Here is a 13,623-nt window from a genome sequence, read left to right on the forward strand (position 1 = left end):
GGTGTGTGTGTGTGTGTGTGTGTGTGTGTGTCTGTGTGTATGTGTTGGCATATTTTGGATCCACAACTAATATTCCAACCAGAAATGTCCTTTGAGAAAAGTTTATCTTAGAATGTTTAAACAAAAATATTTAAGATCACCAGTAATATAGATCGAAAACTTGCAAGAGAAATTCTGTAGTTTATTATGATCTAATGTTTGCCATCAGGAAACATCTTTGTGACAGCGGGAGTGAACAGTGATTGGAAAGCCTTTTTATTTACTCTTAAGTTTATTATTTGTCTTGTGACTGAAAGAGTGTGACTGATTTTTAAAAACGAAAATACTAAAATTATTCCAGCCAGCCGTGTATGGTCATTTCATTCAAAGCTTTCTCTGCAATGAAGCATCAGAACTATTCTCTGGAAACTGTCATTGGAAAGGTGACCAGGGTTATATTGCCACTGCGTTTCTTACACTTAAAGTGGTTGTGGGGACAAAACATGTTTTAAAGCTTTTAAAAATGGCATAAGGGCCACGGCTCTTGCCGACTCTCCTCCTTGTAAACGCCAATTCAGTTTTTGAAAACAGGTCAGAATCATTCAGACCCCAGCGCTGTGAATCATTTGAGCGATCACATTGTTAAATACCATTTGGGATTTAAAAATATGAAGAGCTGCATATTCATAGCAACATCATTCATAACAGCCGTGAAGCGAAATAGCCCAGCTCTCCATCCACTGATGAATTAATAAATAAAATGTGGCGAATGTGGAACATGATTTTTCTATAAATGTGATCACATTTACAGAAAACGTCCAGAGCAGGCAAATCTATGCAGGTGGAAAGTAGATGGGTGGCTGCCCAGGGGATGGGATGGTTTGGGGGGAAATGAGGAAAGTGACCGCTAGTGGGTATGGGGTTTCTTTTGGGGATGATGAAAATGTTATAAACATAGGTGGTCGTGATGGTTTCATAGCTCCCGTGAAAGGACACGTGAAATGGGTGACTTGTGTGGCATGTGAATTTTACGTGACATCAAAAAGATGTTTTAAAAAGCAAACTATATGCTGTGACTGGGCCTGTTTTTTCTCATGCTACGAAAGGCAATTCCCAAAAAATTCAGCTCCAGAAAAAGTTGTATAGGTTCTATAAACAGAATAAGTGGACAGTCAACAGAATAAGTAAAGGTGACTACTTTGAAGCGTGACATTCATTTACATGCGTATATATGTTCCGGCATATTAAACATAACTCTATGCTCGAAACTGGCAATGTCTCAAGAACAGAGTTCAAAAATGTTTCCCTCTCTCCGAAGGTGACAGATCTGTCGCTTAGGATACGTCTCCTTCTGAGAAGTCTCACAGTCGACTCGAAGTGGTGCACAGCGCTGTTTGTTTGCAAAGGACTTAACATTTCTGGTTATCTAACTATAAAGCCGTTTCATTTTCTTGATTGATACAGCTAGTTGCTGGATTCTTATTTTTAACAAAGTTCGAGTCCTGAAATCCAGCTTGTTTTGCAGTGATAAATCATTCTTTTAAGATCTGCCTGGACCACAACCCTCCAAAAGGCGGGATTAAGGGCCGAAAACAGCCAGTGACGTTGATGTCAGTCTCTTCACTGCGGAGTGAAATTTAACTACAGGATGTCCATCTTACCTGCCGCAGATCCTAGTGCAGATCTGAACATCCTAGTGTCCAGACCTAAACTTCCCAGCCACGTCCCTCAGTCTGGCCCCCGGCATTCCAGCAAGCACACAGCCCCAAAGTCCCCGGCAATGTACCCCTTCAAGAATAGAAGCTACCGGAGGGTCCCACAAAACAGATATTGCTCTAGCAAAACCAGCATTAAACGTTTCACTAGCAATAAACCTGAGAAGCCACGATGCCACGAGTGGAAAACCTCCATTATCGATTGGAAGAAGTTTTTTGGGGGGTCCTCTAAGTCTTTGTCCGATGACCACAGATGGAGGTGTATACATGCAAACGTGGACGCTGTGTCATGACCAATCGAAGGTGACGAATGCTGAGTAAGTGCACACACGCCGTAAAGTACGACTCCGCTGTAAGCTCCAGTGTGATGTATTTACAACAGCGCTTCCCGGAGCCCTCTCGGAATTTAAGGAAGACCTCTCGGGGTTGGTTAGCATGACCTTTGTGCCTTTGGAAAGAAGCCTGGGCTGATCGTTCTCAGTGCAAGCCCTGCAGCTGGAAGCAGTTAGAAGCATCAATCATCCGTCAGTCATCATTTCTTTGAAAAATAACTAATGTGGATCAAAATAGTGAAAGACGTCCATGTAGACTTGAGTTGGGAAGATTTGGAGATTTCAGAGGGTCTTGGTTTCTGATTCTGTTTTTACCTGTTCGAGGTGACGTGTCTCTTCCTTAGCTGTCGTCTGCAACCATCTTTAGCCTAGAGAGGAGAAGGAAGTCAGCCGTGGGCAGCACTGCAAAACACTGCAGAACCCTTCATAGTCGTGGGGCGTTTGTAGGCTTCCTGGGGGGTCTCCACTCCGCATTAGCCATTCTGCTGCAGAAACCACAGAGGGGGCAGAGAAAGCTCGAAGAACCGAAGGGGGTGCATGTGTAGCTGTTGCGAGCCACGAGTCACACGTTGTCACAACACAGGGCTGTCCGTGAGAATGGGTGCCCGAAATTAATAAAAGCTTCCCAAATGTACCCGTAGGGCAGCGCGTCATCTGAATCGTCGACGTCCGCAAACTCCTTTTCTGTCATTTATTTTAAGAAGCACAGGCACTGCAGAGGAGCAGGTTTGCCGTCCACAAAAAGGACACCTTTTGGTGAGCTCCTGCGCATTTGTCACAAATCCTCATCCTGCGGATTTGTCACCGTGGCCTTGTTAATCCACATTCTCAGAATTATTTGCAGCTGCAAACTCCACCTTCATCACATCACTGCACCGGTCTTTATTCTCCCCTTTTCGACCCCTGTACACAATGGATGTCAGAACACCTGCCTCTTCTACCTCTTACCTGCGACCAGGGTCTGTGACCCAGAGAGCTGGAAGCCTCGCGAAGGAACTGGCATGAAGCTCTCTGATGATCAGCGCGTGGTGCAGGGGTGGAGGAGTGGCGTGGGCGTCACCCGCAGCCGAAAACTGGTTTTCCTCCTCGCCTTCTCACGTAGATCCTCGTCGCCAAGGGTCTCGGGCACTGCGGGAATCACGAGACAGACGTGACACGGAAAAGCAAAGCACCAAAGGAAACTTAACAGCCGCGCTGGCCTTCGGTGTGGAGGAGGGGTGTCGTACGGGTCGTTCCTTCCTCCCAGATTCTGACACACACCCGCCCCCGCTCCCCCACACACACCCCCTGCGAGAGCGCCACGTCGGGCGAAACTTGGCGAGCCGTGACCCGGAGGGTTAGCGTGGCGGTAAGGCAGCTACACGGCCGTGGAATCCACTGCACGCTGCTTAAATCCAGCCGAGTCGCTTCGGGCCAGACCCCAGCCTAGAAACTTGGTGTTTTGCCTGCCTTCTCTGAGGACGGATTTTGGCCCACTTCGTTTTGTGTTTTGTTACTTTCCTGAATGCTGACCGTTTTCCCTCTGTTACTTTAGAGGGCTAATTCATCCAGTCTGGGGGGGCCTTCTTACTACCTCCAGTTTCCCATCTCATTTTTACTGACAACTCACTTTATGACACTCAGTTTTATATCTTCATTGGAACTAGGAAATGAATTTAATCTGACACTTTCTAAAAATCTACTGTGGTCGTGGATTCCAGCGCCAAAGTGGTTGGGGTTTTGTGTGTCTGGGAGTCGCCAGCATTATTCTTTGACCACTAATGACTCCTGCAGATCAAGGAGCTCATGTCCAACCTTTGAATCTTCCCAGAAAATTCCCCAGCCTGCCTGCCAGGGATAATGGGAGATGTCTCCTGTGCCGGTCACGCCGTCTGTCCTGGGTGCTCGCATTCCTGCAGAGGAACACCGCCAGAAGCACAGCAGCGTGTGGATTGCCGTTCCAAACGCGGGGCCGTGTGCTGGTGTTTTACCAGCTCCCCATTTTTAAGTTTGAGACCACGTGGAGTTCGGGGTTCTGTCGTGTCCTATGTTTGAGCTGGATAAAGAAACTCTGAACACCAATGACTCCAGTGCAGGCTGCACGGTCGGACAGGACCTGGGGAATCATCTGCCCTGGCTCTTCCTCTTGGAAGCGTGGTGGTGAAAATCCCAAGCAGTGAGCCGGGGAGAGCGCCGAGGCCTGAGCTGACTGCCTCTCTCACTCTCACCAGGCCCGCCAAGTACGGTGACATTTACAAAAGGAGAGAGGAAAAGGAAGGGGGAAAGAAAGAAAGAGATGTAAATAAAGGAGGAATCGTACGTGGAAACGACCGGCGATCGCTTTTCCGCAGAGCGTGTGGAAGCACTTCCGTTGGCGTGAAAGCAAATGAGAAGCACGGGGTAGCATCCCGGGGGGCGGTCTTTAGGGTGACAGGAAAGTTGTGTGGTGGTGGAGGTGACGTGTGATTGCAGTGACACGTAGCACAGGCCTGGAGGGCCCAGGATACCGATGTCAGTGTTTCCTGGTATTGATACGGTGCCATGGTTACATGAGATGCCACAGTCGGGTAAAACTGGATGAAAGATACACAGGACCTCTCCGCTGTTTTTGCAACTTCCTGTGAATCTGTCATTATATCAAAATAAAAGGTTTAGAAAAATTGAAGATTCATTGTGATTTTGTCTAAAGAAAGGACTAAGAGCTTCTGAATGGGTGAGGAAAGGAATAATATAGCTTTACTTGGACTAATAGCTATCTAATATCTATATATATCATATATATATCATTTATATCTATATATATCTATATATACAGATAGATATATCTATCTATCTAGAGATATATCTATCTGTATCTATCTATCTATATATAAAGAAAGAGACATATTCTCCTTCCTTTTATGGTAGAAGTGGCTCCAAAGGATTGAATAGACCTCACTAGACTTAGCATCTTGTTAGCTCCTTGACATGGTCAAGCGAAAAACTTCCATATTTATGCCACCGATATGAATCAAGGTTTGTAAACTGAGTGGATGTGTTGATATTGTACTAGTATCTGAGGCTGTATGTGTAGTAAAACATCTTTCCGAAATAAAAAACAATTTTAGGGTAGTTCTCACATTTAGAACAGGTGGGTGGTGGCCGAAGGTGGGGTGGGGAGGTGAACAGAGCAGGTCAATGGTGTTGAAAGGTACGAACTTACCATTTTAACGTAGGTCCTGGGCATGTAATATACAGCATGGTGGCTGCAGTTAACAATACCGTATTGTGTATTTGAAAGTAGCTAAGAGAGAAACTCTGGAAAGTTCTCAGCATAAGAAAAAAGTCATGAGCTCATGTGGGGATGGATGTTTACGAGATTTAACCGTGGTGATCCTTTCACAATAGGTACAAATACCAAAACGTCACGTGATGCACCTGACGTTGATGTGATGTCGTGTCAGTTATAGCTCGAAAAAAGACAGTTCTCTCATTCAAGTTTTATCTTTAAATTTTAGTTATCGAATCGAAAACACTTCAAGGAAACAAAGGAGAACACAGCTTTAACAGCTCCGGAGTTTTTGTTGTGGAAAACACAACAATTGAATTGCAGAGAGGCTCGGAGAGGCAAACCTTTAAGATCCCAGGACCTCTCATGGCTGATTTCATCTTCAAGGTAGGGTGATCTTTATAAAACCTCAGGGCCCTGAAGCTCAGCACATCTTGAATTTTAAAAACCGTGCGTCCAGCAGGAAGTCACCGATGATTGTTTTTACGTGGAGCAGGTACCGTTACTATTTCCATCCTGGCTTCGATTCCAAAAATAATCGTCCATCTGTCTCAGGTTTCTGCTCTAAAACCTCGTTAGCTAAGAAACAAATGTCACTTTGATGGGGGAAAGATTGTTTTCGTATTTATAACCTCTCGATGGAGTTTGGTGAAGTGCTCAGTGGCCACGTGCTCCAAAGTCCTAAAACAGTTCTGTGCTATTGCAGGAGAGCAGAGAAGACAGGCTGGTTCCTTAGCCTCCTTTCTGTCCCCCCAGACAGTACCTCATGGTGGGCACTCGTCTGAGCCCCTGTCGCAAGGTGCCTTCAGAAGAATTCTTTTTCCCTGTAACCGTGAGCCTGTTGTGTTCCCTCTCTGGGTAAATCAGAAGCATCTTTATATCCTCCCTCAGAGGATATGAAATGTAGTAGCTCATGTATTTCCAAGGTGACCCAACATGATATTTTCCTGATAAAACTGAGAATACCTAAGAAATGGAAAAGGCGAGGGTCCAGGAGTGGGAGGTTGTTCTATCCCTTTTCATAAACTCACTCCAAAATGGAAAGGAAAGGAAGAAAATAGTCCTAATTGCGAAGGCTGACTTTACCTATGAAAAGACCCGGTACCTTCAAAAGGACCGTGTCTCCGCTCGGCGTGACGTCGGTCGTGCCAGCAGAGAAGGACACGTGGAGTTATCCGCGAGTTGCAGACCGCCATCCCGTGCTGCACATGCAGCCTGCCATGTGACCAGCCAGGCGTCGGCCCACACTGGGCTGTTGTTGTGAAACTTGGGTTCCCCTCCCCCGCCACCTGGAACACTGTCGTTTCTCCCAGGCTGGGCTTTGGTGAGGGAAGGCAGTCTTTGCCCTTATGGCCCCCAGCCCATCGTGCACTGAAGGCGTGGCTGTACTTTGGGAGGTCGAACATGCACGTGAGGTCACGGCTGAAGGACGGCCATGTGTTCCACTGTGTATCTTTCCATCCCCATGTCTCAGAAGCAGCTGGTCTTAAAAATGGCAGAGCTGGTTGAACCCGGGGGGAACGAGGACATGAGGACCCGCCCTGCTTGCTCAGGGCTCATATGGCTCCGTCATGGGTGCCCTGAGATGTCTCGAGGCGCCTCCTTCCCCGCTTCACATGGTTCATAGAATACACTTCATTCCATGGGCTGTCAATACATGAGCTGTGAAAAGTACTATGTTCTTACGGAGAGCGTTAGATGTGAAGACGTCAGTGGGGTGCTAGACTATTATGTGGTTATCATTTCTCCGATTCTGAAGTTTAGCCACTCACTGCACGAGGGAGACAAAAATTTCTTTTTTCTACTCCTTAAGAAGCTATGTTTTCATGATCGGATCATTCTTGAAAGTTCAGCTTTTCCTTCTTTCCTGCGGATTTCTCACTCCATGTTCTTGTTTTCCTGAATACTCTGGTTCTCGTGGATGACCTTTGTCCCAGCACTGCTGAGTCAGTGTTTTGGATTAGAGCCCCTGAGGTCTCATTTTGCTTCTAGAGCGTGTGCATGTCACCACCAAGTAGCAGTAGAGAGTCTTGATCAGGTAATTGGCACTGCTTTGTTGACTGGATCGTAGGGTTAGCACTATTGATGCCGTGAGACTTAGCTGAACATTTACATGTGTGAGTAGATGTTTGTGAATATCAGCTTTAACTATATGCCGATGAGAATAATCTAATAAGTGGCTTTGATAAAGACGTCTCTTTCTATGGTTAACTATTTTTAACGATTGCTGGTGGCTTTTCCTCTCTTTTAAAACATAATATGTCCGTCTTCGGGCAGAAAAAAATCTTTTCCTCGTGCTCTGAAATCTTCCTTTTTATACCAGTTGTCTATCACCTTTCTCCCATTTAGATATTTTGCATTTCTGTAGGACAGTGTTTCCTGATTGCTTTTTCCAGTAGTTTTCAGCTACGCAAGTTCTAGATATACTCCTGTTCTCTACCTATATAGAGTCTCTTTTCTTTCAGGAGAATTCTGACTTATCCGTGAACGAGAAGATGTAAAACGGCCTATTTTCCTTTCTTTCAAGTAATAGGTTGCAGCCTTGCAATGCGGTGCGGACAGTGGCTGAATTTATAGATTCACCAGTGTTTCAAAACACAGCAAGACACAGTTTTTAGATGCAGAGCCTGCATTGGATTCCGAGGCTACTGTAACAAAGCACCATAAACTGGGTGGCTTAGACAACAGGCTTTTATGTCTCATGGTTACAGAGGCTAGAATCAAGGTGTGGGCAGGATGGTCCCTTCTGAGGTCCCTGAGGGAGAATCTGTTTCATGCCCCTCTCCTAGCTTCTTGTCGTCTCAGACATTATCCATTTGTCTTTACATCACCTTCCCTCTGCGGCTATCTGCCTCTGTGTCCAAATTTCCCTTTTTAATAAGAACAGCAATCACACTGGATTAGGGACCACCCTGATAACCTCGTCTTAACTTGACTAGATCTGAAAGACCCTATTTCCATATAAGATCACATTGTGAGGTTCTGGTGGTTAGGCCTGAAACATATATATATTTTTTCCTCCAGGGAACACAATTCAACCCATAATAGTGCCCAATGGAAAAGAAAATTTACCTGTTTCATCATGCCTCTTGATGAGAATACCTCAAAGGTGGAAACTTTTGAAATATCACATGTTTTTGCTGTAATGGAGTCTGTTAAGAGAAATGTCTTGGTTAAAGCAGTTCAGATACTGCTTTAGTGGTCACCAGAATTCACAGCTAAATTATACGTACAACTTTGTACACACATATAAAAAAAAAGTTTTATATAAAAATTTATGCCATAAATTTGAGAATTATTTTGACGTGGCCAAGTAAGGTAGTTGAATTTGAATTCGTTTTCTTACCACTGTTATAAAACCGTTTTCCTAATCAAGCAGGAGTCATATACTTTTGTAAATGTTCGTTTATGTCTCTCCCTTGCCATTCTGTGTAGTTGACCATCCTCTTCCCAGAGGAGCTCTCTGCCATGGGGTTTGAAGGTAGTAGTTGGTGATTGGGCTGTTTTTAGCAAGAATGCAAAGAGTGAGCATTAATGTTCAACTTCTGATTATTAAAGTAGGATTTAATAATCAGGTTCATGGAGAGAGAGAAGGCTTTTGTAAGTTGATTTGGTTCCCATGGCATTTTCAGGGCCAGGCTTGGGGGACTAAATCAAGATGTTTCTTCTACAATGCAGAGAGGCTGCCCCATAGCCAGGATGCACGTCCCCTGTAGCGAGAGTCCCGCCTGGATGTGGACCATTGGGTCCCTCTGCCTCCGGGGATTGTGGGTAACAGTAAAGACGAGGTACATGGTAGAGGAAGCAAAGTGGTGAGACATGATGGCACTCACTCCCCAGAGCAGAAAAGGAGCATCTGCTCTATTTTTCATCCTGAACCTCCAGGGGACAAGGCCTCAGAGGGCGTCCACCTCTGTCTGCAACAACTCAGAGAAGCCAGCTCAGAATGGTCCTGGCCTTCGTGTCATGACACATTTCGTCACAGCTGAATCTGAATTTCCGCCAACCCCCAGCCAGGGAAGAACACAGCTGAGTTTACTGGCACTGAAGCTCCCCATGGCCCTGCCAGTGACCAGCGGGACAAGGGACAGCTGTGGGCCCAAGGACAGGATGAGAACCTTCACGCATGGATCCAAGGCTTAGGTCCTAGAATGCTCGCGTGTAAACACCAGATATTTGTGTGCACTCTAGTGTCTGTGGTTGAGCTTTCAGAAGGATCTTTCAGGAGGAGCTGCTTAAAGATGTTATTGCTAAAAACGTAAGAATTTATTTACGTGCCATGCTGTAAGCAAACGCAGATTAAGCCTTCGTCCCTGCTCTTGTGCACATTATAATCAAATGTCTCAGGAAGAAAAGAACGTTAAATAAATAAAATTTTTAAAAAAAGTCCACCTACATGTTTTGTGAACTCATTCATGGGCATGGAATCATCTGGAAGAAATGACTTCTAGGAGATTGGCTGTAGATCTCTTGAGCACCCACCTGTGACAAATCTAACGGAAACAGTATCATATCTTAAAAGTCTTGGAATCTTCACGTACCATGGTTGGTCGTGACAGACGTGTGGTTGTCTGCATAGGTGAAGTGTATTCGCCTTGTTATGGAAGGTGCGGGAAGCACGAGCTCATTGTATATGCAGAGGTTTTAACGCAGTTCTGTCTGTCCAGACCAGGTACACCGCAGCCAAGGACAGCACGGTCCAGTTCTTCTTTTACCAGCCCATCAGCCATCAGTGGAGACAGACCGACTTCTTCCCCTGCACTGTGACGTGTGGAGGAGGTGAGGCTCAGACTCTGTTCGCAGATATTTAGAGCTCAGATTTAGAAAGGACACATTTGCAATTGTGAAGCTGACTTTAAAATGAGTGTGGAGGTGTGTAATAGCACGGGGTCTCGCTCAGCAGCCTGGAATGCGGTGGTGTTTACGAATGCGCCCTGGCCTTTATTCTTAAAGATAATCGAGAAAACTGGATTTACAAAACACCCTTTACTTTCAGTAAAAATCGGGAAACACGTTTTGCAGGCATTCTTGCATTTTTCTTCTTAAAGCACGTATCATTTTGTCCTTAAAGCACGGATCATTTTAATTTTTCTGTGGAAAACTTGAGAAACGGAGAGACCAAGCGACTTGCCCAGGCCGATCAAGTTCATAGATTTGTTGGTTCTAACCTTTAGATTTCCACCCTGTCTTTTCTTAGAGTATAAGGAGTATAAATTTAGCAAAAAGCGAAAGGAAGCTAGTTAATGTAACAGGAAGGTCCTGCTTGCCCTTCGCTTAGTTCAAGGTGTTCACAGACCATTGAACCGAGTGGTTCAGCAGGCCCTCCAGCAGACTACGGTGCACCCGATCAGAAGAGCCATCTCTCTGTAGAGTAGCGTCTTTGTGTATCATCTGTCGCCACACTCACTCCACAATTTTTGCCATATCTGTGTTACCCCTGCACTATTATTGACTTGAAGTTTTTCCTTGAAGTGGACCTTGTAAAAATTTAATTAAACACGTTTACAAAAATCCTCTTACTCCCTTAGATGGGCAGCTGATATTTCTTTCCATAACCAGAATACGATCACAAAAAGAATCACGATGGAAACTAAACAGTGGGGTGGATCATCTTAAGGTCCCTGCCAGCTCTCACCGTCTCTCAATTGACGCTCGGTTCCAACTGAGGGGGAAACGTGTTTTATCGAACACCATAAGCATCGTCCTGAGGCAAGCACGCCTTCAGATCTTGGAGTCGCTGACTTTGCAGCAGGCTCTACGGGGAATTTTTAAAAATATGTGCCCTCTCTTAAAGTTGATCGAGGTAAAACACGGCTTGGAGTTGAGATCTGGGTAGAGCCAACGAATCTCTCTGAACCCGGACCTCAGCTCTTTGGCCAATCCAGCTCTACAGACTTTGCATGCCAGTGTCCACATCCAGAAGCCACACGGCACCATGGAATAGCAGTAGAGTTGGAGTCAGAGGGTCTCGATCCCCCTTTTTGGATTTGCCATGAATTAGCTCTAAGGTGTCTCTGAGCCTCTTGAGCCTTCGTCTCCTCATGGGTCAAATAGAATGATCCCCCTTGTGGCATTGTTGGGGAACAAGATGAGGAACTGTGTCAAGGAGCACAGGACAGTGCCTGGCGATTAGTGGGCACTCGGGGATCATCTGCCATGTCAGAATCTAAACCTCATTTTGTCAAAAATGACTCTTGGCTGTCCCTGATCCTAGCATTGTCGTGATAAGTTATGAGATCCATACCTGGCTTAGAGTGAGTGAGACATACCTGTGGATTTCTTCATGTGTATTTTATATCCGGAAGCACAACCCCACGCGCTTCCTTAGACCCATGCGGGCCACGGCTTCAGGGAAGATGAGTCTTTCATGGACCCCAAATTATAACCTCCAAGAGGGTGGGGCTCTTTTTTGAATCCTTACTCAGCAGAAAAACAAACATCTCTTTCTTTTTAACTTATCCTCTGGCTCTCACATGCTGTTCTTCAGAAAGACATTCCCATTTGGACTCATAAGATAAAAGAGAATCTGCCCTGTGGGAGGGGCGTTTATAATGGGATTCAGCTCAGTTCGGTTGGTGACATTCTTGAGAGGAGAGTAGATCTGTCTCTTCCTTGAGCACCCAAGGACACACAGACGGTCTGGCTGGCCCCGCAAATGGGAGCACCTATCAGCGAGACCATGCACCGAAGACAGCAGTGGTCGTGAGAACGTGAGGGGAACTTGAGGCTGCTTTTGGGGGGGTCCCCCTACAGCCCGCGCTTTTCCGCACACTGGCAGACTTTGTTCACAATACAGGAAGGCAGTCTGCCTTATTTCTTTCCCTTTTAGTTATCTCTACTGCCCCAAAATTAAGGAGGAAAATTAACTGTCTCTCCTCAAATTATAAACCCCCGGATGTGCCGCGTCTCCTTCCAGAAGTATGTTTCCATTTAGAAGAGAGAATTTTCTTTGATTCCAGGAGCTATAATCTCATTCCGATTTTGTTTGTGGGGAATGAAAACACGCATATAAAAGCCACAAAGAAAGTGTTATGAAAATTTAATTATATTAGTCATCAAATCTACATGATTTGTGTAAATGGCATTTTGCAGTTTTTTTTTTTTTTTGGATAATAGAGAAAATTAGCTTGCCGGTCTCCTAGGCACTCGGATGGATTTTCCTGGTCTTGTCTGAAATCATCTGTGTGGGACACTTGCGGTCAGTCTGGAGAAAGCACCAGCTTGCCGTTGCCATCTGAGATTGTGGGCTTTCTGGCAGAGATTGGCACCTGAGTGACATTTTATTGACTCCATTTGGATTTTCGTTCCTGTGGTTTCGCCCTTGCTTTTTATAATGCATACCGGTCTGTCCTTCTATGCTCAGCTTCCATCCAAGCCATGACTTGTAGAAAACTGTCTAGTGGTTTGTAAAATCAGATTCCTCTCGGCAATCAGGCCTTTTAGTGTATTTTTAGATCTTTAGACCGATTGGCTGAGACTGAGAACTCAACGTTGGGCTTCCTCAGAAGAGCTCATTCTGGTTTTGAAAAATTACCTTAAAAAAAAAAGAGAAAAACTTAACATGGCACTTCTGTGGTGACAGCAAACCTGGAATCAGCTCTTTCAGGAAATGGAAGTGCCCCTTTGTGAGTTTGTTTGTTTGTTTGTTTGTTTTTTTAATTTATAGCGCTCATCCATGTAGAATGCTCATTTTCCATAGAGTCGGTACAAACTGAATTTAACAGAGCTAGGAATAAGCCTTCATTTCTTGCCCTTCAAAGGCCTGTGAGGCAGAGGGAGATACAGGGGAATGGATTCTGTTCTTCCCTGTATAGACAGTACTTAATCCCCAGTTATAGAAGTTAATTGGTGTTGGAGGTACCCAGAACAGCCAAACAGCGAACTGTGGTTTCTGCAAGCAGTGGAATACTACGCAGCAGACAAGAAGCAACGGCCCAGAGCAGGGTGGCTCTCAAAAATGCAATCTTGAGTCAGAAAAGTAGAAAACAGACCAAGATGTAAAAGACAGGGTCAGTTTTTTAGTTAAAACAGATATACACGCAAAACAACATGACGTGGGCATGTAAACATTAAGTAGGGTCTCTGGGTGCCGTGACGACAGCAAGATGTGACAACGAAGTCAGGACACAGAATAACTAACCTTCTGCACAAAGGTCCAAGCGTTTTTCAAAGGGCTCTCTAGTATAACTTCTTAGTTATAAGTTCCGAGACCACCGTAATCAGTTCAAGTAGTCGTTGGCAATCTTTTAGTCATCTTAGAAGAGCCTGAGAACCTTAAAAAACAACAACAAAACCGATCCCTGGATCCAGCCACCCGGTTTCTGAGTTCATTGGACTGCGAGGGGATCTG

At 45.2% G+C, this 13,623-nt stretch overlaps 1 protein-coding gene across 5 annotated transcripts in view; it reads left to right on the forward strand.

Annotated features, from left to right (window-relative positions):
* ADAMTSL3 (ADAMTS like 3) overlaps positions 1-13,623 on the forward strand; it is a 171,978-nt gene that overhangs the window by 91,511 nt on the left and 66,844 nt on the right. For all 5 annotated transcript variants that reach the window (XM_039858473.1, XM_039858472.1, XM_039858474.1 and 2 more), the window contains 2 exons: positions 5,503-5,660; positions 9,941-10,052. In XM_039858473.1, the coding sequence (XP_039714407.1) occupies positions 5,503-5,660; positions 9,941-10,052 (270 nt within the window). The remainder of the gene's footprint in view (positions 1-5,502; positions 5,661-9,940; positions 10,053-13,623) is intronic.

The sequence above is a fragment of the Pteropus medius genome, unplaced genomic scaffold (genome assembly GCF_902729225.1).
Source record: "Pteropus medius unplaced genomic scaffold, Ma_sr-lr_union100, whole genome shotgun sequence".
Classification (NCBI taxonomy): Eukaryota; Metazoa; Chordata; class Mammalia; order Chiroptera; family Pteropodidae; genus Pteropus; species Pteropus medius.